At 49.5% G+C, this 26435-nt stretch overlaps 1 long non-coding RNA gene and 1 gene segment (V, D, J or C); both read left to right on the top strand.

Moving 5' to 3' along the window:
• The first annotated feature begins 3642 nt into the window (after nt 1-3642).
• LOC108175653 (T cell receptor beta variable 4-2-like) lies at nt 3643-4251 on the top strand. The segment is given in 2 exon segments: nt 3643-3799; nt 3896-4251. Coding segments are annotated over 2 exon segments (513 nt in total).
• On the top strand, nt 4249-9422 carry LOC149127639 (uncharacterized). Of its 2 annotated transcripts, XR_016231815.1 has the most exons (3): nt 4249-4963; nt 5359-5454; nt 5556-9422. It is a non-coding gene; the product is annotated as an uncharacterized LOC149127639 (long non-coding RNA). The 2 variants fall into 2 exon arrangements; XR_016231814.1 differs by lacking the exon at nt 5359-5454.
• Nucleotides 9423-26435: the final 17013 nt, after the last annotated feature.

The following is a 26435-nucleotide window of genomic DNA, read 5'->3' as shown; positions in this document are numbered from 1 at the left end:
CTCCATCCTCTCTGCCAGGGCACACAGCAAACTTTCCCCAGAGCTCCTAGGGAGCTGGCAGAGGGAGACAGCTCTGCCAGGTGCAGTCATGTTCTCGTGGCAATCGTAGGAAGCACAGACAGCAAGGGAGGCTTTGTTTTGAGAATGGGAGAAAGATTTTGCTCATAGAACACAACATGCATGCCTTTCCCATTAAGACACAAAATCCTTGGGGAACAGCCCAAATACAAAGGGGTTACATATTGGATAGCCAGAGTGGGCATTTGGCACAGCAGTTAAGACACTGCATGGGGCATCTACATCCCATAGTTGAGTATCTGAGTTCAAGCCCCACTCTGCTTCTGATTGCAACTTCCTGCTAATGCATGCTTTGGGAGGCAGCAGATGATGGCTCAAGTACTTCAGTCTCATTCATTTGGGAGACCTGGTTTGAGTTCCAAGCTCTGGAACTTGTGATAACTTGGGGAGTGAACCAGCGGGTGGAATATTTTATGTGTCATCTGTCTCTCTGCCACTCAAATAAATTTTAAAAAATAGTAACTATTGGATAGCCAAGACCATGACCAGTGTCCCAAGCACATATCAGATATCACCCAGCCCACCTTTCCGTGCATTTCTTCTCTCCATGCCAGTTACTGTATTTTCTACCTCATTCACTTTCTTGCCTGAAGCCTGTCTCTTGTCTGGAACTCCAGAGTTAGCCCCCAGTCCTGTATGAGAAGATACTCCCTTCTCTGAATTAGCCAACTCTATCACCATACAAGGTGCAAAGAATCAATTTATTCGTTCCCTTCTATGTTTTTGAGCAATTCCTGATAGACAATAAAAAATTCTTGATTTCTAATTCTTTGTAAAAAACATACACCCACAATCAGAAGTAGCATTATCTCATGTGAGGCAAGTGCCTTCGTATCAGTTTCATTTCAGCATCTCTCCCAGAGCTCCTGCACATGACTTGACCGAGAACACTTGCATCATATAGTAGGATAAATAACTATTTGCAATCTGCTCTTTAAGAGTGGTCATCTCTTGATGTGGTTATCGTCACCATCACATACAGCCTCTTGTCATTTCACTTTATTCCCTCCTTCCCTTCCTTCTTCCCTTTGAAAAGCTCTTTTGTGCAATGAGGTGGGTACAAGGGATGCTGGATGAATAAGGCCCACACCCAGGGCTGTGCCTGGTGATGCTCTTAGAATCTTAGAGGTGGACAGAGTGTTGTCAATTGCTTACTGAAGCTCATTGTTTTACAGATGGCGGACTGGGTTTCTGTGTAATAATACTGATTGTATTCCTGGCCTCGATGTGACATGCATTTTCTATCCCTATTCCAGGCAACCGTTCATTTCTTTTTACACTCATGTAAGCACCATGAAAGTGAGAGAATCCATGTGTTGTCTCATTCACGCTTGGCACTGAGTGGTCATTCAATGGCTCTACCCAATAAAGTGCACTTGAAGCTCCTGGATGGACAGGGGTCGTTTTTCTGCCGTTCACTGTTGTATTCATAGTGCTAGTTCTGTGTTAGATAAAACACAAAATCTCATTTTGAAATCAGACGCTTTTCTGGTGATCTTAGTCCCTGGTCTTACACCAGCTGGTTACTTAGCTGGGTGCTCTGGGATCTGGGCTGAGTGCTGTGCCTCACTGGCCACCAGGAGGAGCTGTGACCCTACCAATCTCTGTGGCTGGGTGGAGAAGACAGGCTGATAGAGGAGCAGGACCCTTGGAGGGAGTGAGGGTGCTTTCTTTAATGGAAGATTTGGAAACATTTGAAGACATTTTGGTCACAACTGGGGTAGGGGGCTATAATAGGCATCGTGTAGGTAGAGGCTGGTGATGCGACTGAACGTCCTACGGTACCCAGGAAGGCCCCTGACAGCAAAGCATTACTTGGTGCGGTCACTGTCGCTCATTCTGCTTGTTTCAGACGGAGGGTGATCCAGAGACAACTCAAGGAAGCAAACCGTTGCACGTGATGTTCCCTGCTTTCCATGCTGCTCTGTTCTCTCACGGCCGGTGGGCTCCCAATACAAAGAAGAGTGACTTCTTCTCTAGCAGCCTCCTTGCAGCAGAGCCCACCTCACTCCGCCCCTCAGACAGTGCCACAGGGAGCAAGACTTCAGCACAGTCCCCTCCGCTCACGAGCAGTTTGCTCCTTACTGTCACCCAGGCATGCCTTCGACAGGGCTGCAGCTCAAGTCCATCTCCTGCCGGTAACTGCAATGGCCGGGGTCGTGAGCGTTAGTCAGACGCTAAGGGGTGGATGTTTGCGTGGGAATGCCCTGCACTGTTGTTGGGAAGCCTGACTCTGAGGGTGGAGTTCAAAAGGGAGAGGAAGGGAGGAGGTGGCAGGTACTGGTCTCTAGAAATTCCAAACACACTTTTGAAAGGAGCAAAGGCCAGACATGGAAAAGGAAGAGAGCCTGTTACAGGACACGGTAAGATGGGGGGACAGGCTGTGACATCACAGACAAAGCAAAGCACCCATTGACAGTGGAGGCGTAGCTGAGCCTGCAGCCTGGTCTCCTCTCTTTGGCGGAGCAGAATCCTCAGCACGGGTGTTCTGGTCTGCCCTGACCCTACCATGGGCCCCAGGCTGCTCTGCTGGGTGGCCCTCTGCCTCCTCGGAGCAAGTGAGTTCTGGGCCCGGGTGGCATGACTCTCCTTGAATCTCTGAGCCCTTTAACCGTGTCTACATCAATGGGCTACCTTCTAGGAGTTTTCTGAATTCTGGTCTCTTCTTCGCAGGCCCTTTGGACACAGCTGTTTTTCAGACTCCAAAATATCTCATCTCACAAGTCGGAAATAAAAAGACAATTAAATGTGAACAAAAGCTGGGCTACAATGCTATGTACTGGTATAAGCAGGAGTCTAAGAAATCATTGAAGATTTTGTTTTGCTACAATAATAAGGAACTCATTTTAAACGAAACAGTCCCAAGTCGCTTCTCACCTGAATCTCCAGACAAAACCCATTTAAATCTTCATGTCAGGTCCCTGGAGCGAGATGACTCTGCCGTGTATCTCTGTGCCAGCAGTCTAGACACAGCCTTGCAGAGTCACTGCCTCCCTGTGCACAAACCTCTTGTCCCAGCCAGGAAGCTGTGGGGACAACGTGCTACCTGCTCCACAAGTCTGTGCTGTGTTCCCCCACTCCCTGTGTGGGCTGGGTAGAGTTCTATCCATCAGGATAGCCAAGAGGGAGTCCCACACTTTCTGCACACCCCACTTATCATCACAGTCACATACTTTAAATGATGGCATTGGTCCAGAAAGGGACTGTGGTCATCCTGTTGTCCTCCTTCCGCAAAACTGGGCCAGCAGGCTCGGGCACAGAAGGAAACAGGTTTTGAGTTGTGCTTTTCAGTGTGACTGAGCAGGGGAGGAAGATCCCATCATGGTGAAATGGTCTTTCTCTGATAGGGGGTCCTGGATGGGAGCGAGCCTGAAGGCGGATTTATAGAACGAGCAGGCAGCCAGGAGCTAAAGAGCAACCGTCAGAGGAGTAAAAATCTGGCTCTGCTTACTCTGCCTTTTCCGGGTCATCTCAGCCCAAGCAGCTCAAATCCAGCTTCTATCAGAATCTACAGAAGGTGTAGAGGAGGAAGAAAATCCCCTGGGGCTGGGGAAAGAGTTAGAAATGGTGACATCACCAGCACAACCACCAACCAGAGCCGAGGAGACAGAGCCCAGCCCCTTGTCCAGGGTGTCCCAGTTAGACAACGCGCAACATAGACCTGACCCTGCCATGGGCTGCAGCCTGCTCTGCTATGTGGTCCTTGGGCTCCTGGGCACAGGTAAGTCCTGGGTCCACGTCGGCTGTCCATGCTTTTTCCTTTGGCTGCAGTAACTGATATTCCTTTTGAGCTCTGTTTTGTCTCTTTCCCCCATAGTCTCCATGGACACTAAGATTACACAGACACCAAGACATCTGGTCATGGGAACAGCAAACAAGAAGTCCTTAAAATGTGAACAGCATCTGGGACATAATGCTATGTATTGGTACAAACAGAACGCTCCGAAGCCCCCAGAGCTCATGTTTCTCTTCAACTACAAAGAGCTCGTAGAAAACAATTCTGTGCCGAGCCACTTCTCACCTGAGTGCCCTGAGAACTCTCGCTTACTTCTTCACCTGGCCAACCTGCAGCCGGGAGACTCAGCCGTGTATCTCTGTGCCAGCAGCCAAGACACAGCCCTGCAAAGTCACCGCCTGCCTGTGCACAAACCTCAAGAATCCAGGAAGCTTTGAGGGCAATGGAGGGCTCGGCTGAATAGTTCCTGTAGGACTCTAAGCAGAAGTTGCAAACCAATGTGGCAACTCTACAGTCTGCGCCCCTACTTGGACAGTCAGTTTTGCTTGACTGGAACGTAACTGCTCTGTCGACTGCTAAAAAGAAAAACACTTTGGTTTCAAGATACTGTAGATGCCTTTTCCTGGCATAAAAGAAAATGAGCTTACTGTGAATTGGTCTAAGAGTTCACAGGAATCCTCTAAACAGATGCCTGTGCCAGGGCATCACACTGTGCAATGTCACAGATGGCAGGGCACAGCCCAGGACACTTCAACTCCTGCTGTGTCTGAGTCTCTTCCCAGGAACCGAGGTGCTGTTGCCACCCAGGGTCAGGCAGCCCTGAGCTCTGGACCCCGGAACAGATTTCCAAGAAAGGGCCCCAGGAGGGCAGGAGCCAGCTGCCAAAGATAGCAGGAGACCCAGCCTTTGAGAAATGGGTTTGAAAATGTGTGTTGCTCCATCTTCACCAGTTCCAATATTCTACATTCTGTTTTGCTCCTTCTCTACTTTCCCTTTTTCCCTCTCCAATCTAGACCCTGAGTCCTAGCCCTGATCACAGCTCCACATCTGCACAGACACAGACTTGCCTGTCTGCTCTCATCAGTCCAGGATGCGGAATGGAAGATTCCTCTCTCACTCCCGCTCCGTCCCTTATCCTGACTTGTCCTGGTGAGTCTTAGCGCTCAGCCCCTCCCAAGGTTGTCTCTCTACGCTGATATTTACAGAGTTATTTCCCCCTTTTTGGTCTCTTTATCTCCAACAGTTTGAATCACTGGTTCAGAGACTGATAGCTCTGGAGTGTGGCTCTCTACTAGCTGTGGGTGCAGAGTGGATCCTGGCTAACCTCTTGTGGTCTTACCCTTGGCCTTGCTGTCTGGCAGTCCAGGCTTCCCAATGGCAACTCTTGGCCATGTTGTTGAATGCAGGGACACCAAGGCCATGCTGGGGTTTTCGGTGTTTCTGTCCATGATGACACTCTAGCCGTCCATCCTGTGGGGGCGCTGCTGATTGTGTGGGTGCAGCCGAGACTGTGGTGTAACAGGGTTTCCTCCCTCACTGCTAAGCTCCAGAGTCCCAGCAGAGGAAGGGCTCAGCCCTGCCCCACTCTGCCATGGTCGGCCGCCTCTTCTGCTGGATGATCCTGGGTCTCCTGGGAGCAGGTGAATCCTGGGTGTGCTTGGGACATTCCCATCTTGTGTTTATCTGAGGACAATTCTCAACTTTCTGCTCATTCCCCCTCTGGCCTCTGCCTCCCCCACAGGACACTCGGAACCTGGAGTCAGCCAGACACCAAGCCACGATGTCACAGAGGTGGGACAGAGCACAGTTCTGAAATGTGACCCTATTTCTGGCCATCTTTCCCTCTATTGGTACCGACAGACCCCAGAAAAAGGAATGGAGTTTCTGATTTCTTTCTACAACAAGGCTCCTTCTGAGAAGGCAGACTTCTTCCAGGAACGGTTCTCAGCTGCCATACACGAGGACACACGTGCCACACTGACGATCCAGCCTGTGCAGCTGGGGGACTCTGCCACGTATCTGTGTGCCAGCAGCTTGGCCACAGCCCTACAGAGTCCCTTCCTGCCCGTGCACAAATTCCACAGCTCCTCCTGGGTCTGCAGGCTCTCAGAGCCCCTCCCACCCCTGGGGTGGGAGAGGATTGTGGTTGCGGCTGCAGATGCTTCCCCTGAAAGGCAACCATTAACTCCAACGGGCAAAATGGTCAATAGAAACAGAGACAGCTGGGGCCATGGTCTTCAGGAAGTGTCCACAGACACAGCTGAATGTGGCTGTTGACCCGAGGACGGGACAATTGTCGTCAAGAACCTCTGCCTCCTCTTTTGCTGTCTGGTTTTGTTTCTTTAGCAAAACATGCCTTCCGTCTTTCAGTGGTGGGTGACAAGCCTCCTCCATAGGAAATGTGGGGTTTTCATAAGGTGCAGGATCTGAACACCAGAACCGAAACAGTGTTCCAGGGGACAGCAGGGCAGAAGCCCCTCAGGACCCTGCAGCCAGGACAGGGAGCTGTTTGGGGGACAATGGCTTCTCATGCAAATGAGCTCATTCGTAGGTCAGCTGCTGTCGGGGAATGGGACAGCCTGGCCAGCTGTGCCCCTCCCGACATGTACAAGCACAAAGAAGTTTAGTGCTGGGCTTTTTCCACCCTGCCCGTTGCTAATTGCAAGATCCTGTTTTGACTTTAAGCATCCTGTTATTGCATGTTTCCCACACTTAGTTGGTAACATGTTTTCCGTGAATCATATATAAATAGGTGGACGGTGGGCGGGAGTGAATGAATGAACGCTGGTAAAAGACGGAGGAATGAATGAACGCTGGTAAAAGACAGAGTAATGAATGAACGCCGGTAACAGGCGGAGTTGTGAATGAACGCCGGTAACAGGCGGGAGTTATGAATGAACGCCGGTAACAGGCGGGAGCTGTGAATGAACGCCAGTAGTAAGCGGGAGTGGTGAATGAAGGAGTTGTGAATGAATGCCGGTAACAGGGCGGGCGTTCGCGACATGTAACGCGAGTCTGCTGAAAAATAAAGTGGAAGCTGAAAAGCCGATAAACGCGTCTGGTGTCTCCGAGGTCTCGCCGGCGTTAACCTATCCGGAAGGTGTACGCCTGCAAGCTGCGATCCAGGTCAGCAAGAGGACGTGAGCTGGGCAAGAGCAGACGCCACCCAGGTCCCAGGGCAGCCAGAGGCGCACAGGTGTGAATTCTCACTCTCAGCAGGACGTGCGGGAACAGAACTGACTTCTCAGAAACTGCCACCCAAGGGTTTGAGCAGTTGGCAGGGAGCACGCTACAGGAAGTGCTTCATGAAGGGATTCATTGATCGCCAATTAATACAGCAGATAGGTCTTAATTAGTCAATTGGGGAAATAAGTGGAGCACAATGTTGTGGCCTAGTTGAGTATAGACTATGGATTATATTGGATTATATGCCTATTTATCTATTCTCTAACTTATTCACTTGTTTGTTCTGTAGACTAAGAGTCCTCCATATCAGCATATGGAAAGTATGGGTTATTGCATTGAAGGAGCCCCCTGAGTCCCAGAAACAAAACTGGTCTTGACTACGCAGGGGATGGCCAGAGCCACCTGGGAAACTCACCTTCACACTGTCAAATCACTGATCCTCCAGAAGTGGCTGTGGGGGCCAGCACACAGAAACACCACACAGAATGTGCCAAAAAGGGAGATGTACATTGCCATACTTTGAGGGTGACCATACAACCTAACCATGCAAAGCAATGAGGAGGCTCAGAAGTGAAGGCGAGGTCTTGGACAACAGAAAAAATGGTGTCTGTTCACCCTCCCTGTGTCCCTTCCCCCACACTTCACCTTACAGCCCGCGGCAGGAGGAGGCTTCACCCCTGCCCTGAGCTTGCCTCTGACCCCAGGCGCCTGGCTCTCCATGCATGGGCCCTAGGCTCTTACTGCCTGGGGCTCTGGAGTGCAGATGGGATTCTCCTGTCTTGGACTTGGAGGCCTCAGTTCTAAGCCTCTCATCTGAGGCTGCAATGTTAAGCTGTACCTAGAGCTCTGGTTGCAGCTCCTGTCTGCTCTCCTAGGAGGGGTCTGTTGGCATCAACCCACCCTCCTTATACCCTTGTGTGTCAATTTAGCTGAGCAGCCACACGCAGCTCCTGGCTGCACAGAAACGGCAGCCACACAGGTGAGGTAGCTGTGCCTCAAGCAATACCAGGCTTCACCCCAGGTGTGCAAACACAGGCACGGTGACCCCACACTGACGGCTGGCCGAGGAGCCCCCGTCTCACAGGCACGGTGACCCAGGACCAAGGGCTGGCCAAGGAGCCTCCGTCTCACAGGCACGGTGACCCAGGGCCGAGGGCCGGCTGAGGAGCCCTGTCTCACGGGCACGGTGACCCCAGGACCGAGGGCTGGCTGAGGAGCCCTGTCTCACAGGCACGGTGACCCCAGGACCGAGGGCCGGCTGAGGAGCCCTGTCTCACAGGCACGGTGACCCCAGGACCGAGGGCTGGCCAAGGAGCCCCGTCTCACAGGCACGGTGACCCCAGGACCGAGGGCTGGCCGAGGAGCCCTGTCTCACCAGACCACCTTCATCAAGGCTCCCCCGGCTCAGCCTTTTGAAAAGAACAGTCCTCGATTTTCCTCCATGCGGGAAGAGAACTCTTTTTGTCTCAGGATCAACGCGGTCTCCTCTCAGCTCCGCCTTGTACCCCAGGGTCTCATCTTTCTTTTGGGCTCTAAGAGCAGCCGCATCTCCCTAACTGAAGAACCCCATTCCCTCTCACCGCGGAGCCTTCGCCTCACTCCGGGCCTCGTGTTCTGGCTAAGTTGATTCCCAGTTGCATCATCTGTGGCATAGAGATGACAGCGTTGCATAAGATGTCCAGGGCACGGCCAGTGTTCTACAGTTGGTAGGTATTCTGACTGTGGCTTTTCAGTGATGCAGCAGCACTTTCTGCAGAGGCGTCCTTGCTCCATGGACTCATACGTTCCACTGCAGGGGAGCTGGAAGCTAAGCAGGACACATGGATGGTACATGAGCCTCGTTCTAAGAGGTGTTCATGTGTTCTGGGATGGAAGGCCGTAAAAGGAGGGAGTCACAGAGCTTTATTTCTTTTCAACTCTTCATCTTCTCACCAATCTCCTCCAAACCCAGAAAACCTCCACGAAGTAGAGGGGAAAGAGAACAGTTTAATTACTGAATAATCATTGAACCAGATTGTGATGGGCATCGCAGGCAATCCACTAAGAGGTTACAAAGACAGAACAAAACCTCAGCCTTGGGGCCGGCCCTGTGGCTCAGTTGGTTAATCCTCCGCCTGCGGCACCCGCATGTCGCTCCCCCTCTTCGTGGAGGAGCAACACAAGACCCTGCCTAGGCTTCATATCCGAGTCACGGCACCATTATGTCGCTCCCCCTCTTCGTGGAGGAACGACACAGGACCCTGCGCTGTTCTTTCGTCTGCTCGGCCCTCCCCGGGTTTGCTGCTGGTTCTTCCCGGGTTGGCTACTATCCCTTCCACCTCCGTGGAAGGGCAGTTCCCCCTGGCCGCATTCCCCACTTCCGCAGGGGAGCGGCACACCGCCGGCCGGCTCTCTGGGGGCTGCACGGGTTCCCTTAGATGTTCCCCATAGATGTTCCTGGTGCATGCCGTGTCTCTCCTCCTTTATAGTCCTCCTCCGCCAATCCCAACTCGGCTGCCCACACGCCGAGTACGCTGCTCTCCTCCAATCAGGAGCAAGTCCTACAGTTTATTAGTTGAACTGGAGGCAGCTGTGCGGAAGCTGTTTACTTCTCTCCCAGCGCCATATTGTGGGAGAGCAGATGCATAGAATAAGTCTTAATTCGAGTAACTTAGTCTAGTCCGGATTGCTCCCCACACCCGCATCCCACAGGGGCGCTGGGTTCTAGTCCCGGTTGGTCCTCTTCCAGTCCAGCTCTCTGCTGTGGCCCGGGAAGGCAGTGAAGGATGGCCCAAGTGCTTGGGCCCTGCACCTGCATGGGAGACCGGGGGAAGCACCTAGCTCCTAGCTTCGGATCAGTGTAGCACACCGGCCGTAGTGGCCATTTGGGGGGTGAACCAACGGAGGGAGGACCTTTCTCTCTGTCTCTCTCTCACACACTAACTCTGCCTGTCAAATAATAATAATAAAAAACACCTCAGCCTTCCCCACAGACCAGCAGACACAGTGCTCTGTTCACAGGATGTGCAGGAACCAGATCTCAGCACAGGGTCCCCACAGCACCACTCTTCACATAGTCCATGCCTGATTTACTTGGTAAGTGTCAAGCTCATCTGTGTTAGCTAACCAGTGAAAGTAAACTTCTCACATCATTGTAAAAGAAGGTAGTTTTGCCATGTGGAGCCAAGAAACCCGTGCTCTAAGTTAAGTTCAAATCCTAAGACAGGCTCCTGCCTAAGTTAAATTAGGCTTCTAAGTTAGGGTCCCACCCACAGAAACTGGGAATAGAGGCACTATTTTCCTTGATGATATCTTTCCAAAGAAATAGCTCTGATAAAGACAGGCTTGGATCTTACAACTGACAAGTAGAGGATTATTTAGCTTTTAAAGGGATTTGCATACATTTCAAAGAGTGAAAGAAAATAAAGGTTGGAAGATAGAAGAGGAGGGAAGTGTCTTCCTTGCAACAGGGAGAATGGAGTTTTTATCTTGAATTTGTATTTGCCCTCACGCTAGTAGGAGGTATGTGGGTAGGAGGTACGAGGGTAGTTTAAGCCTGCAGCAGGTGGATCTGGGGACAAGGGCTGTGAAAGAAAAGGCTGTTGAGAGCTGCAGCAATGGTGGCCCAGGGGGTTTGCTGAGGAGTTGCCCCCACAGATCAGCCCTGGTGCTGGAGCACAGTCCTTCTTCCTTGAGGAATCATTAAGGCCTGAGCGAATGGCTGGGGCCCTGCCCCCAAGGCCAGGGAAGTACAGCCCAGGCTCCGGGGACAGGATGGTGTGACAAACACCCCATCTCCCCCATCTCTGACCCTCACCACTGTAAGCAAAGCCTGTTTTCTAGGCAGCTGGGAAGAAGCCGAGTCCCTGGAGTGATCCCGGCCAGCAGAGGGTCAACCCTTGCTGAGTTAAGTCTAAAGGGATAGGGGATTTGGAAGCAACAAGCAGCTCTGTGTAATATCAGGAGATTGAACTCTGTAAGGCAGGTCTCCTAGGGATGCCGGTATGTGGAGGCCTGGTTTCAGCACTGTTTGGATTTCCATGAAGATGTGACCTTCTTTTGTAACTGAGCTCTGTGAATATCTGATAATAAGCATTATATTTTCATAAATCATTTCAGAAAGTGCCAATGGAAAGCATGAATACAAACACATTAATAGTTGCTAACTTTAGTTAGTGTGTGAATTTTTCTAATTAATACAGTGCGGTGTCATATTAATGATTCAATTATATGCATTTTGACAAATGAGAACACTCCAACACCAGCACCCCAGCCAAGATGTGAGCCATTTCACACTGCCTCCTTGTTCCATCTTCTTCCACTCAGCACCCAGGTCGCCTCTGTATATATTTTGTCCAATTTATCCCTGAGTGGTGAACATATTATTTATGTTTTATTTATGTATGTATTTAAGAGACAGGAGGAAATAGAGGGACAGAGAGAGAGAGAGAGATTGATTGATTGATTGATTGATTGTATCTGTTAGAGCACTCCCCAGATGGTCACCACAGAGGCTCAGCCAGGTCAAAGCCAGGAGCAGGGAACCACATCTCTGTTTCTCATGTGTGTAGCAGGGACCCAAGTACTCGAGCCATCAGTGCCACCTCCCAGAGTGACCTTCAGCAGGAAGCTGAGATTGGGAACTGGAGCCAGGACTCAAACCCAGTCAGTCTAATATGGAGTGCAGACATCCCACACAGTCTTAACTGCTGTGTCAAACACCTGCCCTAGTAGCCTAGACTTGTAATGATATTACTTATGATACTCCCTTCATTTCCAGTGCCCATTGTTACTGCTCTTACACTAAAAAGCAGTTTAATTTTGTATGTATTTAACTTCCATCCTAAAACTCAACTAGACGCATGTTATTTCTAACAGCTTTTTTTTTTTTTTACATTCCTTCGGATTTTCCACATATACTCTGATAACATCTGTGACCTGTGTAAGGATTGTTAATATCTATGTTTGACTTCTACTTGCTATTTGTTCTTGCCCTGCCTTATCTGGCTGGCTAGGACCCTCAGGATGATGTGGGATAGAAGTGATGTTTACAGATACCCTTCAACTCTGCTCAGGCTTAGGGGAAAAGAACTCCATTCACTATTAGGTATGATGTTAGTGGTATTCACAGATGCTTTTTATCAAACTGAAAGTATTTCCTCTCATTCATGAATGGCTAAGTGTTTTTACCAGAATGTTGAGTCTGGTCAAGTATTTTCTTTATTAAGGTGATTTATAGCAATTTTGTTTTTTAGATTGTCAGCATGGTGAATTGTAACAATTGATTTTCAAATATAAAACTCCCACATTAGGAACAAGTTCTGTATTGTGAATTTGATTCACTTCTGTTGTGTTTAGGATTTTTGCATTTATGTTCATAAGGCATATTGGTCTGTAGCTTTCTTTTACTATAATATCTTTGATTTTAGAAAATGTTGACTTCATAGAAAGAAAATGAGAAATATTCACTTCTTGTCTATTTTTTGAGAAGTTATAGTTATTTCTTCTTCAAATTTGGTGCACTTCACTACTGCAGTTATTTGGGCTTAGAGTTTGCTTTGTGAAAAAATTTAAATAATAACTCAATGTTGTGTGTATAATTGTATATACAAATATACATTTCAAGTTTCTATATATATTTCTATTTTCTATTTTGAGCTGTAGTAGTTGTATTTTTCAAGGAATTTGTCTATTTCACTTGCTGTCACATTTATCAGCATGAAACTATTCTACCATTAGAATTTCAGTGTGCATTTCCCCAACATCTAATGGTGTTGCACACACTCTATGTGCTTACTGTCCATTTGTGTATATCCTTTACTGATATTCCTATGAACTTTTTGCCCAGTTTTTAAATTATAATGACCTATGCGAATTCTTTATACATTCTTGAGTCAGTCTTCCAGTCAGATATATGTATTGTGAAAATTTCCCTCATTTTGTAATGATAACTGGAGATAGCCCCACAGGACAATGAGAGTAGCCTTTCTTCTCCTTTTATTTTGTTCTCGATCTTCCTCCTTAGCAGGTGGTTAGCTCAGTCAGATTAGGATCTTTTAAAGAAAGAATATCAAGACCTTCAGCTGATGCCAGTAACACAGGCTCCAAATTTCCAGACAGATCCATTTATCCAGCTGAGAAGCTGTTAGCTATTCCCTCCACATATTCCGCTGCAAGTAGATGTTAAACACTCGACATCCAACCACTCTACAGATACGTGGGGCAGATGGTGACAGGTCCTCCTCTTTGTGGACGATTCCATGAGGCATGGAGCTATGCCTGGTCAAGCACATTCTGTGTGGGATAAGCTGTGGGTGGGTATTTGCATGCATTTCAATGCCGTCTGTCTGAATCTGCAGGTTGCCTTAAGCAAGCCTTATTTTACATCTACATTGCACACCGCAGTGCCATCTGCACTTGTCACTTTGTCTGATAGCACCATCACAGAATTTGGGGGCTTTGAGGAAAAAGCAATTGTTGACAATGAAGGAAATTTAATCACTTCTTGGCAGTAGTGCAAGGTAAAGGCTTTAGGACTTCTGTGAAGGGAGAATTTGCTTCCGTTTTAAATGGTGGACCAAGTCTTCCAGTCAACCACACTTGATCTGAGCCACAGGGAGAAATGTGGCTTCTGGAATCATAATTTTGGTCATGAGGGAATATTATGTACAAAGCCACAGAAGTGCAAATAGGTCCATTTGGTTTGAAACCACAGAGATTATAGTCAGAGCAATATTCCAGAACGCACTTCGATGCAAGATCTAACTGGCTAAAACCGTGTCCAATTTGTATTCTTGTGTCTGCTATTACCCCACAGGCTTCACCAAATCATTGGAAACACTCTGTGCCCGGTCGTCACTCAGCCTCTTTGTTGATGTGCAGTATTTCGTGAACATCCTTAGCCCCCATCTTTCTCTGAGAAGTCTCTCCTGACACCTGGAATGACCACATTCCTCAGACTCCTGTCTTCCCCATGTCTTCCATTCATTTGGCCTTTAACTGTACAGTTTATTGAGATAATTCCTACCACTTTCTTCTGTTTCTTTTTTACTTATTTGATCTACCTAACTGTAACCCTGGCCAGTCCCTCACTGCAAATGAGATCGTGTCATCTGAGAGCACACTGATCATTTTCTCTGTGAATTCCTAGCTCTGTAGAATTTGAGATAGCGGGATCTTCCTGGTCTGCCCATTGCAGCACTTTTATGCCCTTTCTATTCATGCTGTAGTTTTTCCTCTGATGGGATGATTGTGAGGAGGATACGGCTCAATTCAAGCAGAGCTGCCGAGTTTGTGCTGGAGAATAGGGCAGGACCTCAGCATTCTGGCTGAAAGGAGTGGAGTGCAGTGCTATGGTCGGCTGGGAAAGACCACGTGAAAAGCATGGAGGGCTGTCGACGTGGCAAGAGTAGGACGTCCAGGAAGTTACAGGAAGTGTTCCTGATTCAAGCGCTTACCAAGTTATTTGGCAAAAAGGAGGCTTTGTGTTCCGCTGAGACATGAGATGCTGCAGGAGGGGCGGAAAGGGCTGTGGGTTAGAGGAGAGAGGTCAAAGTCAGGCAGGCTGATGGCCAGCTGTTGAGTGAATGTTGGCACTGGCACGGCTCCAATCAGGAATGGGCTGTTCCTCAAAAATGAGGAAAATTAGGTAGGGAGGGAGAGGCTGGGCGAACGGAGAGTCAGCGCGGGCAGATGAAAAAGGTCTGGAGAGAGATGGTGATGATGACGGCACAGCAATGTGAATATAGCTCATCTCACCAAACTTTATACTTACAGCTAAAATGGTAAATTATATTGTGTGTATTTTAATCATAAAATTGAAGGACAGTTTAAATCATTATTTAGAAAAGATTTGCCTTGTAAAAAGATGAGAAACACCGTTTAACTGTAATTTTGACTGCAGAAAACTATATTTTGCTGTTTCAGTAGCTGGCACCCTGTTTCTTAGGAAGAAAAGATACTGTTGATGAGGATATTTACTGTAAGTGTTGGATGTGGGAGGTAAACCTGAGGCCCTTGTATTATAGAACACAAGTGGAATAACTTGAGACTCCAGGACGTCTTGGAAGGGACTATAATGGGCAAGGATGGAGTGAAATGGTGGAAAGCTGCGCCCAATGGCAGTGTCCCTAAGATCTTCAGTAATCCTGCAAGGCTCCCCAGGACCTGATGTGCACACTGCTGTCGAGGAAGGCCAGGAATGTGACATGGTAAGACAAGGTAATGTGCCAGGGCTTAGTGGAGACCAGGAGAATATGAACATGGTGCAGATCATCAGGAACCTTGAGAACAACTTTGCATGCCCATGCTTTTGGGAATTCATATGCTCTACAAAATTTCACCTGTATCTTAAAGAAGAGGGAGCATCACAAGTCTTATCTGAATTACAAACTGATTACATAAAATCTTATTCATTATAAATAGGTTAAAAAAGAAATCTGATGATAGAAAATTAATAATTTACACCAGTTCCTAATACAACAAAAGTTCAGTGTTTACCCCAAGCATTGAATTTTCCTCAAGAATCAGATACCAGGAACTTCCCCCAAAATGAAACTCCTGGAAATACTAATGTCAACTGTGTTAGGCAGGCTACTGTCAGAATCTCTGATGTGGATGTGGCTGACCCTGTTATTCCTATGTGTTAGAAAACGCCTACATTCTGAATGAAAATGCCTGTCTTCACAGTATACTGAGCTTGCTTATCTAAAATCCTTGGTCCATCTCGTTCAAGAACTTGCTTTCTGGGGATCTGTGTTAACCGCTGGTTAGCGCTTTAGTCTGCTCAGGCTGTGATAACTAAATACCATGAAAGGGGTGGCTTATCAACCACAGGCGCTTATTTCTCTCAGTCAGGAAGCTGGGGAGTCCATAGCAAGGCACCAACAGATTCCCATGTCTGAGGAGGGCCCCTTTCTGATTCATAGATGTGCCTTCTCATGGTGTCATCACACGGTAGAAGGGCTAACTCCTTTTGGGTTCCCTTTCAAGGAAGCTGATCCCAATCTTGAGACTTCTGTCCCCACGATCTAGTCACTTCAAAACGTTCCACCTGCTGATATCAACACATTGTTAACTGGGTTTCAACATATGAATTTCCTGGGGGTAGGAGGCAAACATTCAGATCACAGCAAGTATCTGTCTTTTGGAGTCCTTGCTATCCCTTAATGGTATCATGTTTCTGCTACTGATTTCTGCAACTAAAATGCAAATAAGATTTTCCATTGCAAGGAGAGAGTCAGACAAGAGCAGAACTTAAATTATTTCCATCCTGCCTAAGATGCCAGCTGTCGCTCCCCCATTCGCGGAGGAACGACACAGGACCCCGCGCTGTTCTTTTGTCTGCTCGGCCCTTCCCGGGTTTGCTGCTGGTCCTTCCTGGGTTGGCTGCCGACCCCTCCACCTCCGTGGAAGGGCGGCTCCCCCTGCCACTTTCCCCACTTCCGCGGGGGAGCGGCACACCGCCGGCCGGCTCTCTCGGGGGCTGCTCAGATGTTATCCGGATGTTCCTGGTGCATGTTGTCTCTCTCCTCCTTTATGGTCCTCTTCCACCAATCCCAACTCTGCTACCCACATGCTGAGCACACTGCTCTCCTCCAATCAGGAGCAAGATCAGCTCCTGCAGCTTGTCAAGTTGGTGAGAGGCAGCTGTGTAGAAGCTGTTTACTCCTCTCCCAGCGCCATATTGTGGGAGAGCAGATGCATAGAATAAGTCTTAATTCCAGTAACTTAGTCTAGTCCGAGTTGCTCCCCACACCAGCTCCCTGATAATGGCCTGGGAAAGCAGCAGAAGATGGGTCAAGTGTTTGGGTCCCGCCACCCATGTTGGAGGTGTGGATGAAGCTCCTGGATTTGGCCTGAGCCACGTTGGCCATTGTGGCCATCTGGGAGAGTGTACCAGAAGATGAATGATTGCTTTCTCTGTCTCTGTCTCTCTGTAGCTCTGACTTTCAAATAAATAAGGATGTCTTTAAAAAGAAAAACAAGAAAGGAAGAGAGAGAGGGAGGGAGGGAAGGAGGAAGGAAGGAAGGAAGGAAGGAAGGAAGGAAGGAAGGAAGGAAGGGAGGGAGGAAGGAAGGAGGAAGGGAGGAAGGAGGGAGGAAGGAAGGAAGGGAGGGAGGAAGGAGGGAGGGAGGAGGGAGGAAGGGAGGAAGGAAGGAGGGAGGGAGGAAGGAGGAGGGAAGGAGGGAGGGAGGAAGGAGGGAGGGAGGAAGGAGGGAGGGAGGGAGGAAGGGAGGAAGGAAGCCCACAACTCTCATATTTCAAACACCTTTATGATTTTTATCCAAGTTTCTTCTTCTCTGAAATATAGTGACTATTTATCATCTCTGAAACTATCTGAGATATTCTAAGACACATCTCTGAAACTATGTTAGATAGTCTATTTTGTTTCTTCTCACAGTTAAAGATTGACTAGTAACCTAGCAATTTTATCTGACTGAATTCAAAAATTGCTGGTTATTCTTTATCAGAGGAATATACTTTTCTTTAGTGGAATTTAAGTTTATATTTTTATGCTTCTGTTTTAAAACTTTTTCAAAATGTATTTGAGAGGATGGCAGAGAGAGAGAGAGAGAGAGAGAGAGCCCGCTCACTGGTTCCTTTCCCAAGTGCTCCCAACAGCTGGGGCTGAGTTAAAACTGGAGCCCAGACCAGGAACACAATGCAGGTCTCCCACATGCGTTACAGGAACCTCATCGCTTGATCCATCACCCCTGCCTCCTCAGGTTCACATTGTCATGACCTACAATGAGCAGCTGGACTGGAAATAAACCCAGGCCCTCCACTGTGGGGTGCAAGCATCTGAACCTCCGAATAGCTGTCTCCTACGTTTTTGTACCGCAGGATGCTTATGTAGACACTTCCCTTTATCCATGTTAGAAACTGTAATAGACATGTCCGCTGCTGTTCCGACAGGTTAAAACGAGTCACGTATGCAAACAATTAACAAAGGTTAGGTAGTCACAGAGCATTTCCCTGTGGACTTGAGGGACTCCTTCCCCTTCATATCTGCAGACATTCTTCCAAGTGGCATCTGGTAGGAGGCGCTCGTCACTGATCATAGCTCATTGCCCCATGGACTGGGGCCAGCCCATGTCTGATGCAGGTGGGACTCCTCTCAGTGACAGCTAAGGGCATTGCTTGCTTTTGGACTTTCCTAGAAAGACAAGAAATAGCTTACTAGAATAGCTGCAGTTATGTTATAGGATGCAATATTAAAAATTTAAAATCTTACCAAAATTGTAAATACACGATGAAATTTGGAATTGAGATAAGCTAATTCAGAATCATCAAATGAAAGTAAGTTTCAGAAGCTGAGTCCGTGATGGATTATCTTTTCCTCAAGAGCTGCTGCTTGTTTTTTAATCTTCTGAAAATTCACATTGACTCCTCCTCCCTAGCTTACTAAGTACAGGGTCAGATACTCAGGCATTCAAGTAAAAAAAAAAAAAACTCGCTTTGCCACGGCTTCGGAGCTGGACATCTGAGACTGGAGTGAAAGCATGTCAGGGGCCAGTGAGGGCTCTCTTCCTGGCTTGGTCATAGCCAGCTTCTTGCTGTGTCCTCTCATGGTCAGGAGACAGCAAGCAAGACCTTTCCTCTCTCTTTCTCCCTTTTAAATCTTTTGAGATGGACAGGGAGAGAATGCTCCCATCTGCTGGCTAACTTCCCAAATACCTGCAGTAGCCAGGGAAGGGCAGTCAAAGCCAGGAGCTGGACACTCCAGGTGTCCTCTGTTCATGGCAAGAACCCACCCACTCGAGTCATCACTGATGCCTCCCAGGATGTACAAAAATGCAAAGGTGGAATCTAGAGCAGAGCCAGGACTCAAACCAGGACTCTGATGTGGGAAGCAGGCATCTCAAGTGGTATTTTAAGGACAAATGCCCACCCCTCCTGTACCTTCTTATCAGGGACATTAATCTTATAGGACCAGGACCTCACCTTTATAATCCAATTTAGCTTCAATTACTTCCATAAAAGTCCCCTCTCCAAACATCATCACCTTGGTGCTTGAGCTTATCATATAGGGAGCCTGGGTGGGGGTGGGGTAGGACTCAAACATTCAGTCCACAAAAAAGAAAACCCCATGTTACACACCAGTGGACCACACGGGGGCACTGTGGTCCCATGGAGCGCCACAGTTCTCAGGGGAGCAGTCCACTGAGCTGACTTCTGAGACAAGGAGAGTTGAAGAGCAGCTTTGATGACGTGCACACAGATGTGAAGGTATGCCGCCCAGTGGGGAGCCATGAACTTCAGCTACACCATACCTATGGAGTCTTTCTGAGGTTGTAAGGAGGAACGCAAGGTGGGGGCTGGGGTTGGGGAGTCTGCATCCCCCGAGCAGAGACACAGGAGCAACTGTCTCTAAACAGAAACAAAGGATCCATGAGGGCGCACATGTGGCCTCAGCCCAGCCCAGCCTACGGAGGGCCAGCCCGGTTCTGGATATGTGAGAGGCCTTGCAGGACAAAACAGAGGTCCTCAATGAGGAGAGCCAGGGATGTGACGAGGAGGCAAGGTACACAGGAGCCTGCAGACCATGACATCACAGCCCAGCATCCAATCGGAGAATAGATGCCCAGACCGCCAGCCCTCAGAGGAACAGTACGCCTATAAGCTCAGCCTCACCGTCCCACGGGCTCCTGGTTCCTCTGCTGTGTGGCCATTTGTCTACAGGGAGCGAGTGAATCCTTGGTAATGTGGGACATCTCTGGGGATATGCCGTGGCCAAAGGAACTACTGGGCTTTCTCCTGCGTTCTTTCTCCAACCTCTCTCTCCTTATTCAACAGGCCCAGTGGGTTCTGGTCCACAGAACAGGGACACACTGGACTGCAGGAGGATTGCAAGGGTTTGACACAGGGCAGTGATATCACAGGGTAATCCTCCAATCAGGAAAACACTGACCAAGAGCTCCGCTAAGAAGACCAACCCAGAGCACAGAAAACAGCCTTGTCATCCTCCGTGGTGCCATGGCCTCCAGGCTGCTCCCCTGGGCGATGCTTTGTCTCCTGGGAGCAGGTGAGCCCTGGGGACAAGTGGGGCGCCCCCGCTCTGACTTGCTGATTCCTCCTCTTCCATAGGAGTTGAACCCCGAGATTCTCTCCAGTGCTCTCTCCATCTGTTTTTCCCACAGGCCCAGTGGAGGCAGGAGTCACACAGACGCCAAGACACCTGATCCAAACAAGAGGGCAGCAAGTGTCGCTGAGATGTACCCCAAACTCTGGACACTCCAGTGTGTCCTGGTACCAACAGGCCCCGGGTCAGGGCCTGCAGTTCCTCTTTGAGTATTACCAAGGGTCACAGAGGTCAAAAGGAAATGTGTCTGGCAGGTTCTCAGCTCGCCAGTTTTCTGACAGGCGCTCAGAAATGAACGTGAGCGCCTTGGAGCTGCAGGACTCGGCTGTGTACCTCTGTGCCAGCAGCTTGGCACAGCCCCGCGGAGTCCCCAGTGCTCTGTGCACAAACCTCCTCTCCCAGTGTGGAGCAGCCTCAGCTGACACAGCTGTGAGACAAGCCACGCAGGGGCAAGAAAACTGGTTTCTATGTGGTGAAAAGTGACACCTGGAGCTTTGCTGACACTCAAGGGTAGGGCCACCAGACCAACACATCTGGTCAGAGCAGGGGCTACCTCCGAATTTCTCCAAAACACCCTTCTTTCACTAAGCTGTGCACCACAGAGGATGAGGAAGAATTTGCGACTTTGGAACTGAAACTCTTGTAGGGCAGGAAAGTTCGTGTTAGGTCAAGCTTGCTTGACAAGTGTGTGGAGTAGATTCTAAAATCGCAGCATTGAAATTGGAGGAAGTTGCCGGCGCTGCAGCTCACTAGGCTAATCCTCCACCTTGCGGCGCCGGCACACCGGGTTCTAGTCCCGGTTCGGGCGCCAGATTCTGTCCCGGTTGCCCCTCTTCCAGGCCAGCTCTCTGCTGTGGCCAGGGAGTGCAGTGGAGGATGGCCCAAGTCCTTGGGCCCTGCACCCCATGGGAGACCAGGAGAAGCACCTGGCTCCTGCCATCGGATCAATGCGGTGCGCCAGCCACAGTGCACCAGCCGCGGCGGCCATTGGAGGGTGAACCAACAGCAGAGGAAGACCTTTCTCTCTGTCTGTCTCTCTCTCACTGTCCACTCTGCCTGTCAAAAAAACAAAAAAAGAAAAAAAAAGAAATTAAAGAAATTGGAGGAAGCCACAGACTGAGCCTAAATTCAAAAAGGACAAAAAATAAAGATGCCAAAAGATTAAAAATCAAGTTCTGTGCCACATGAGCTGTCCTCTGTATCCTTCCAAAATGTTCAATACCCAGCAACGAGATAACAACACCTATAACAAGTGGCATCACCCCACTACTTGTCCCCAAACCAGCTGCGCAGAGTGAGAGCCCTGGAGTTAGTGACCCTGGGCTCAATTTGTCTCCTCGGGACACTATCAGGTACTTCCCTAAAACACAGGGAAGGCCCTGTCGCCCTGGTCATTAGCAGGCAGGGCTCTCTAGTTTCCCCAGCACAGATTCTGCTTTTTTGAGACACTGTTCTGACAAACATGCCCCAGGACCCAGCACTGTGGTGCAATGGGTTAACGCCCTGGCCTGCAGCGACGGCACCCCATATGGGCATTAGTTCAAGTCCCAGCTGCCCTTCTTCTGATCCAGCTCTCTGCTGTGGCCTGGGAAAGCAGTGGAAGATGGCCAAAGTCCTTGGGCCCCTAGACCCACGTGGGAGACCTGGAAGAAGCTCCTGGCTCCTGGCTTCGGATCGGTGCAGCTCTGGCCGTGTGACAATCTGCGGAGTGAACAAGCAGATGGAAGACCTCTGTCCCTACTTCTCTCTGTAACTCTGTCTTTCAAATGAATAAATAAATTTTAAAAAAGGTTCCAGATCCATGCAGCTTCTGTGGTCACACAGCTCTTCCCAGGAAAGCTCTCCCCAGCCTTTGCTACACTAAGCAGCTATTTCTGTCCTCACCGTCTGTGTTCAGCTTCCTCTTCCCCTCACTCAGGGGACAGGCAGCGCTCACCTGCAAGCACCTGCCACCACTTGCCTGCCCTGACATCCCTGACCCCCCACTGTGCCTCTGCCTTTACTTTCACAGGGATCACCTAGGATATAGTCGACACTCTCTGACGTTCATGAAATGAATATGATAGTGCCCACGTATACAAAGCCCAGGGTTATCTTATTAGCTACTTCCACCCTGGAAGTCCTCTCTGCTGAAACAGAATAGATACATGTAATCACCACAGAGTATCAGTTTGGGATGCAACATATGCAATACTTCACAGTCAGGCTGGATGAGTGGCGCTGCATGGAATCTTCATGCATCTAAAGCTGGAATTTGCCAGATTTCTTTGCAACAGAGGAAATGATGTTACAGTATTGTTTATTCAGTCTCATGATCCTATAACAAAAAAAGAGAAATTTGCTACCACATTTTTAGAGACTTGATGAGGCTAGAAATATCATCAAAGGTGCTTTTAGCAATGAACCTGAGAAACTGAAGGAAACCTGGCTGTGCCTAGTAATAGTCCTTTTATCATCATTGTCAGTGAAAAGGTGCTTGTGAGTGAGTGCGAGGGTGCATGTGAGTCTGAGCGCGGGTATTTTCTTCTGGAGACTCGCTCACTTGGGTGTCGCTCCCCCATTCACGGAGGAATGACTCTAGACCCTGTGCTGTTCTTTCTGCCCGGCTCTTCCCGGCTTAGCTGCCATTCCTTCCCGGGCTTGCTGCCGGTCCCCCACTTGTGGAGGAACGATGCCATCCCGGGTTAGCTGCTAGCCCCTCCACCTCCGTGGAGGGGTGGCACCCCCCACCACTTTCCCCACTTCCACGGAGGAGCGGCACACCACCAGCCAGCTCTCTCGGGGGCTGCTCAGATGTTCCTCAGGTGTTCCTTCAGATGTTCCTGGTGCATGTTGTTTCTCTCCTCCTTTATAGTCCTCTTCCACCAATCCCAACTCTGCTGCCCACACGCCGAGCATGCTGCTCTCCTCCAATCAGGAGCAGAATCAGCTCCTGCAGCTTATCAGTCAAACTGATGAGGCAGCTGCGTAGAGGTTGTTTGGTCTCTCTCTCAGCGCCATATTGTGGGAGATCAGATGCATAGAATAAGTCTTAATTCCAGTAACTTAGTCTAGTCCGAGTTGCTCCCAGTTGCTCCCCACAGATCCCCCTTTCTTTTTATTCTTTGGCGTTGATATGCGCCTGTCTTCGGTGCCCCACGGCACACACTCTGCTCTGCTTGCTAGAGTTGCCCACAGGTGCTTACAAGCCCTACCAATCAGGCAAACCGAATCCGGGTCCTCTCATCGCCATGTTGTGAGGAGGTTTTTAGGCGCTGATCGTGCCTGTGTTCGGTGCCCTGTGGTGCATGCTCTGCTCAAGCTGCCCACAGGTGCTTACCACCTTACTAATCAGGCAGACCGAGTCTGAGCCTTCTCATTGCTGTGTTGTGGGGAGACTTATTGGTGTTGATACGTGCCTGTCTTCGGTGACCCGCGGCGCATACTCTGCTCAAGCTGCCCACAGGTGCTTATAGCCTTACTAATCAGGCAGACCGAATCCAAGCCCTCTCATCGCCATGTTGTGGGGAGGCCTTATTTTTCTCTATTTCTCTATCTCTGGGCATTCCTATTTCTCTTATTTTACTTCTATCTGTCAGCATTCCTATTTCATTTTACTTCTATACTTCTGTTTCTCTTATCCCCTCGGCTTCCCGGCGCCCACCCCGAGGCGGCTTCCCGGGGCTCTGCACAGCTTCAGCCCGCGCTTCTCTCATCTTCACGGCTTCCCGGCTCCGCGGTCTCTGTGCCTTTCACGCCCGCCCCATGGCCTCCGCGCTAGCCCTGCGCTCTCCTATCTGCTTGTGCCCTGTGCGCTTTCTCTGCTTGTGCCCCATGCGCTCTCTCTGCACTCGGTGGCTTCCGCAAATCACAACCTAGCTCACGTTTCCGCTACCAGTTTAGTTTTCAGTCTACGTTCCCCGGGCTAACCTGACGAATTCCAACCTAGCTTACGTCTCCGCTTTTTGGTTTGGCTTCCCTTCTTTTGCTCCCCGGGCTAATCTGACGAACGCCAACCTAACTTACGTCTCTGCTTTCAGTTTAGTTTTTTCGCCTTTTGCTCCCCGGGCTGACTTGATGAATTCCAACCTAGCTTACGTCTCCGCTTCGGCCTACCCCTGCAGCTTCATTTTCCCTAACTTATATTTTTCTCTACCCGGTACATTTCCTAGCTTTCTTCCAACAATATTTCTCTCTCATTTCTCCTGGCTTCTCCCCACAGTCCGTATCCAAGTCTATGTTTCTTCTAGCTTTCACTTTCGCTTTCAATCTTAGATTTCTCCTAGCTTCTCCCCGCAGTCCATTTCCGAGTCTATGCCTAGGCTTTCACTAGCTTCTTCCGGCACTTTTTACATCTGGCTTTTCCCTAGGCTCTTTCTTAGTCTCTCTCCAGTATTTTCCCGCCTTTTCCCTTCTAGGTTTCATATCCGAGTCACGGCACCATTATGTCGCTCCCCCATTCGCGGAGGAACGACACTAGACTCTGCGCTGTTCTTTTGTCTGCTCGGCCCTTCCCGGGTTAGCTGCCATTCCCTCATTCGTGGAGGAACGATGCCATCCCGGGTTAGCTGCCAGCCTCTCCACCTCCGTGGAGGGGTGGCACCCCCTGCCGCTTTCCCTGCTTCCGTGGAGGAGCGGCACACCGCCGGCCAGCTCTCTTGGGGGCTGCTCAGGTGTTCCTCAGGTGTTCCTTCAGATGTTCCTGGTGCATGTTGTCTCTCTCCTCCTTTATAGTCCTCTTCCACCAATCCCAACTCTGCTGCCCACACGCCAAGCATGCTGCTCTCCTCCAATCAGGAGCAGGATCAGCTCCTGCAGCTTATCAGTCAAACTGATGAGGCAGCTGCGTAGAGGTTGTTTGGTCTCTCTCTCAGCGCCATATTGTGGGAGATCAGATGCATAGAATAAGTCTTAATTCCAGTAACTTAGTCTAGTCTCAATTGCTCCCCACACTTGGGTATGGGTCTTCTCAAAGACTCGCTCACTTGGGTGTGGGTCTTCTCAAAGACTCACTCACTCGGGTGTGGGTCATGTCAAAGACTCGCTCATTTGGGTGTGGGTCTTCTCAAAGACTCGCTCACTTGGGTGTGGGTCGTCTCAAAGACTCACTCACTTGGGTATAGGTCTTCTCAAAGACTCACCTGGGTATAGGTCATCTCAAAGACTCACTCACTTGGGTGTGGGTCTTCTCAAAGACTCACTCACTTGGGTGTGGGTCTTCTCAAAGACTCGCTCACTTGGGTGTGGGTCTTCTCAAAGACTCGCTCACTTGGGTGTGGGTCATGTCAAAGACTTGATCACTTGGGTGTGGGTCATCTCAAAGACTCACTCACTTGGGGGTGGGTCTTCTCAAGGACTCAATCACGTGGGTGTGGGTCTTCTCAAAGACTCGCTCACCTGGGTATAGGTCTTCTCAAAGTCTCACTCACTCGGGTGTAGGTCGTCTCAAAGACACTGAGTTCCTGAGGAGCGCTCAGAGGCACTTCAGAGTAGTGAAGCAAAATCAGATTCAACCAAATTTGCCTTCATTACAATAGTTAACTACTTCAGAAGTAAACATACAAAATCTAGAATCCTTCTGTAAACTCTGCTAGCATATGGGAAGAATTTAAAGCCAGAGCAGGACAAGCTGTCGGCCTCATGAGAGAAGCGTGGCTGTGAAAAGCAGTTTCAGGCCACATCTTCTGGAGATGCCACACTGGCTGTCTGTGTGCCCTGTACTGCTGGGGCTCACCTCTCCCACTAGCATGCTAACTGCAATGGTATAATTCATATTTGTTTCCTTCTGACCACGAGAGTCATTCACTTGTTGGTGGTGGTGTTGTTTGGCATTATTAGGCTTTTATAGACTAAAGGTGGATTTGAGGATCAACCCAAGTGAACCGGCATGGAAAGCAACAGCTGCCTCACAGCTGGGGCTCCTTGAGACTGGACCCCTGTCCACTCGGAGGTGCTGTGGACCCACAGTGCCACCGTGAACCCCAGGGGAGCTTAGGAGGGAGGCCCAGAAAATGGGAGTCGAAGGGAAGACTTGTCTGCTGTATCTAGGAGCTGGTGTGAGATTGATGAGGGTCCTGGACACAGGGACGCTGTACAGCAAAGGGTGAGGGTGCTGTGGGTCTCAGTCTACATGAAGGAGTGAATTTTAGTGTGCCTGCATGGACAGTGGAGGGTGAGGAAACTGGGAAATCAGTGACACTGTTTGACACTGGGAAAGCAGTGTCAAACCAAGGGCAATGGAGCTAGAATCCACAAGAAAGGAAAGAAGGATGCTGTGGGCCTGTGGGGCCTGTGGTCAACCCCACCATCTTCAGGTCAGAGACTGGAAGGGGCAGAAACACAAGGAGTAGCAGAGCCAGGGTCTCACCTGGGAGCAGTGGGCCTCTGTGGCC

Source organism: Oryctolagus cuniculus, chromosome 3 (assembly GCF_051225735.1).
Source record: "Oryctolagus cuniculus isolate XC-2025 breed Fujian yellow rabbit chromosome 3, ASM5122573v1, whole genome shotgun sequence".
Lineage (NCBI taxonomy): Eukaryota > Metazoa > Chordata > Mammalia > Lagomorpha > Leporidae > Oryctolagus > Oryctolagus cuniculus.
This window is presented reverse-complemented; position numbering and strand designations above follow the sequence as displayed.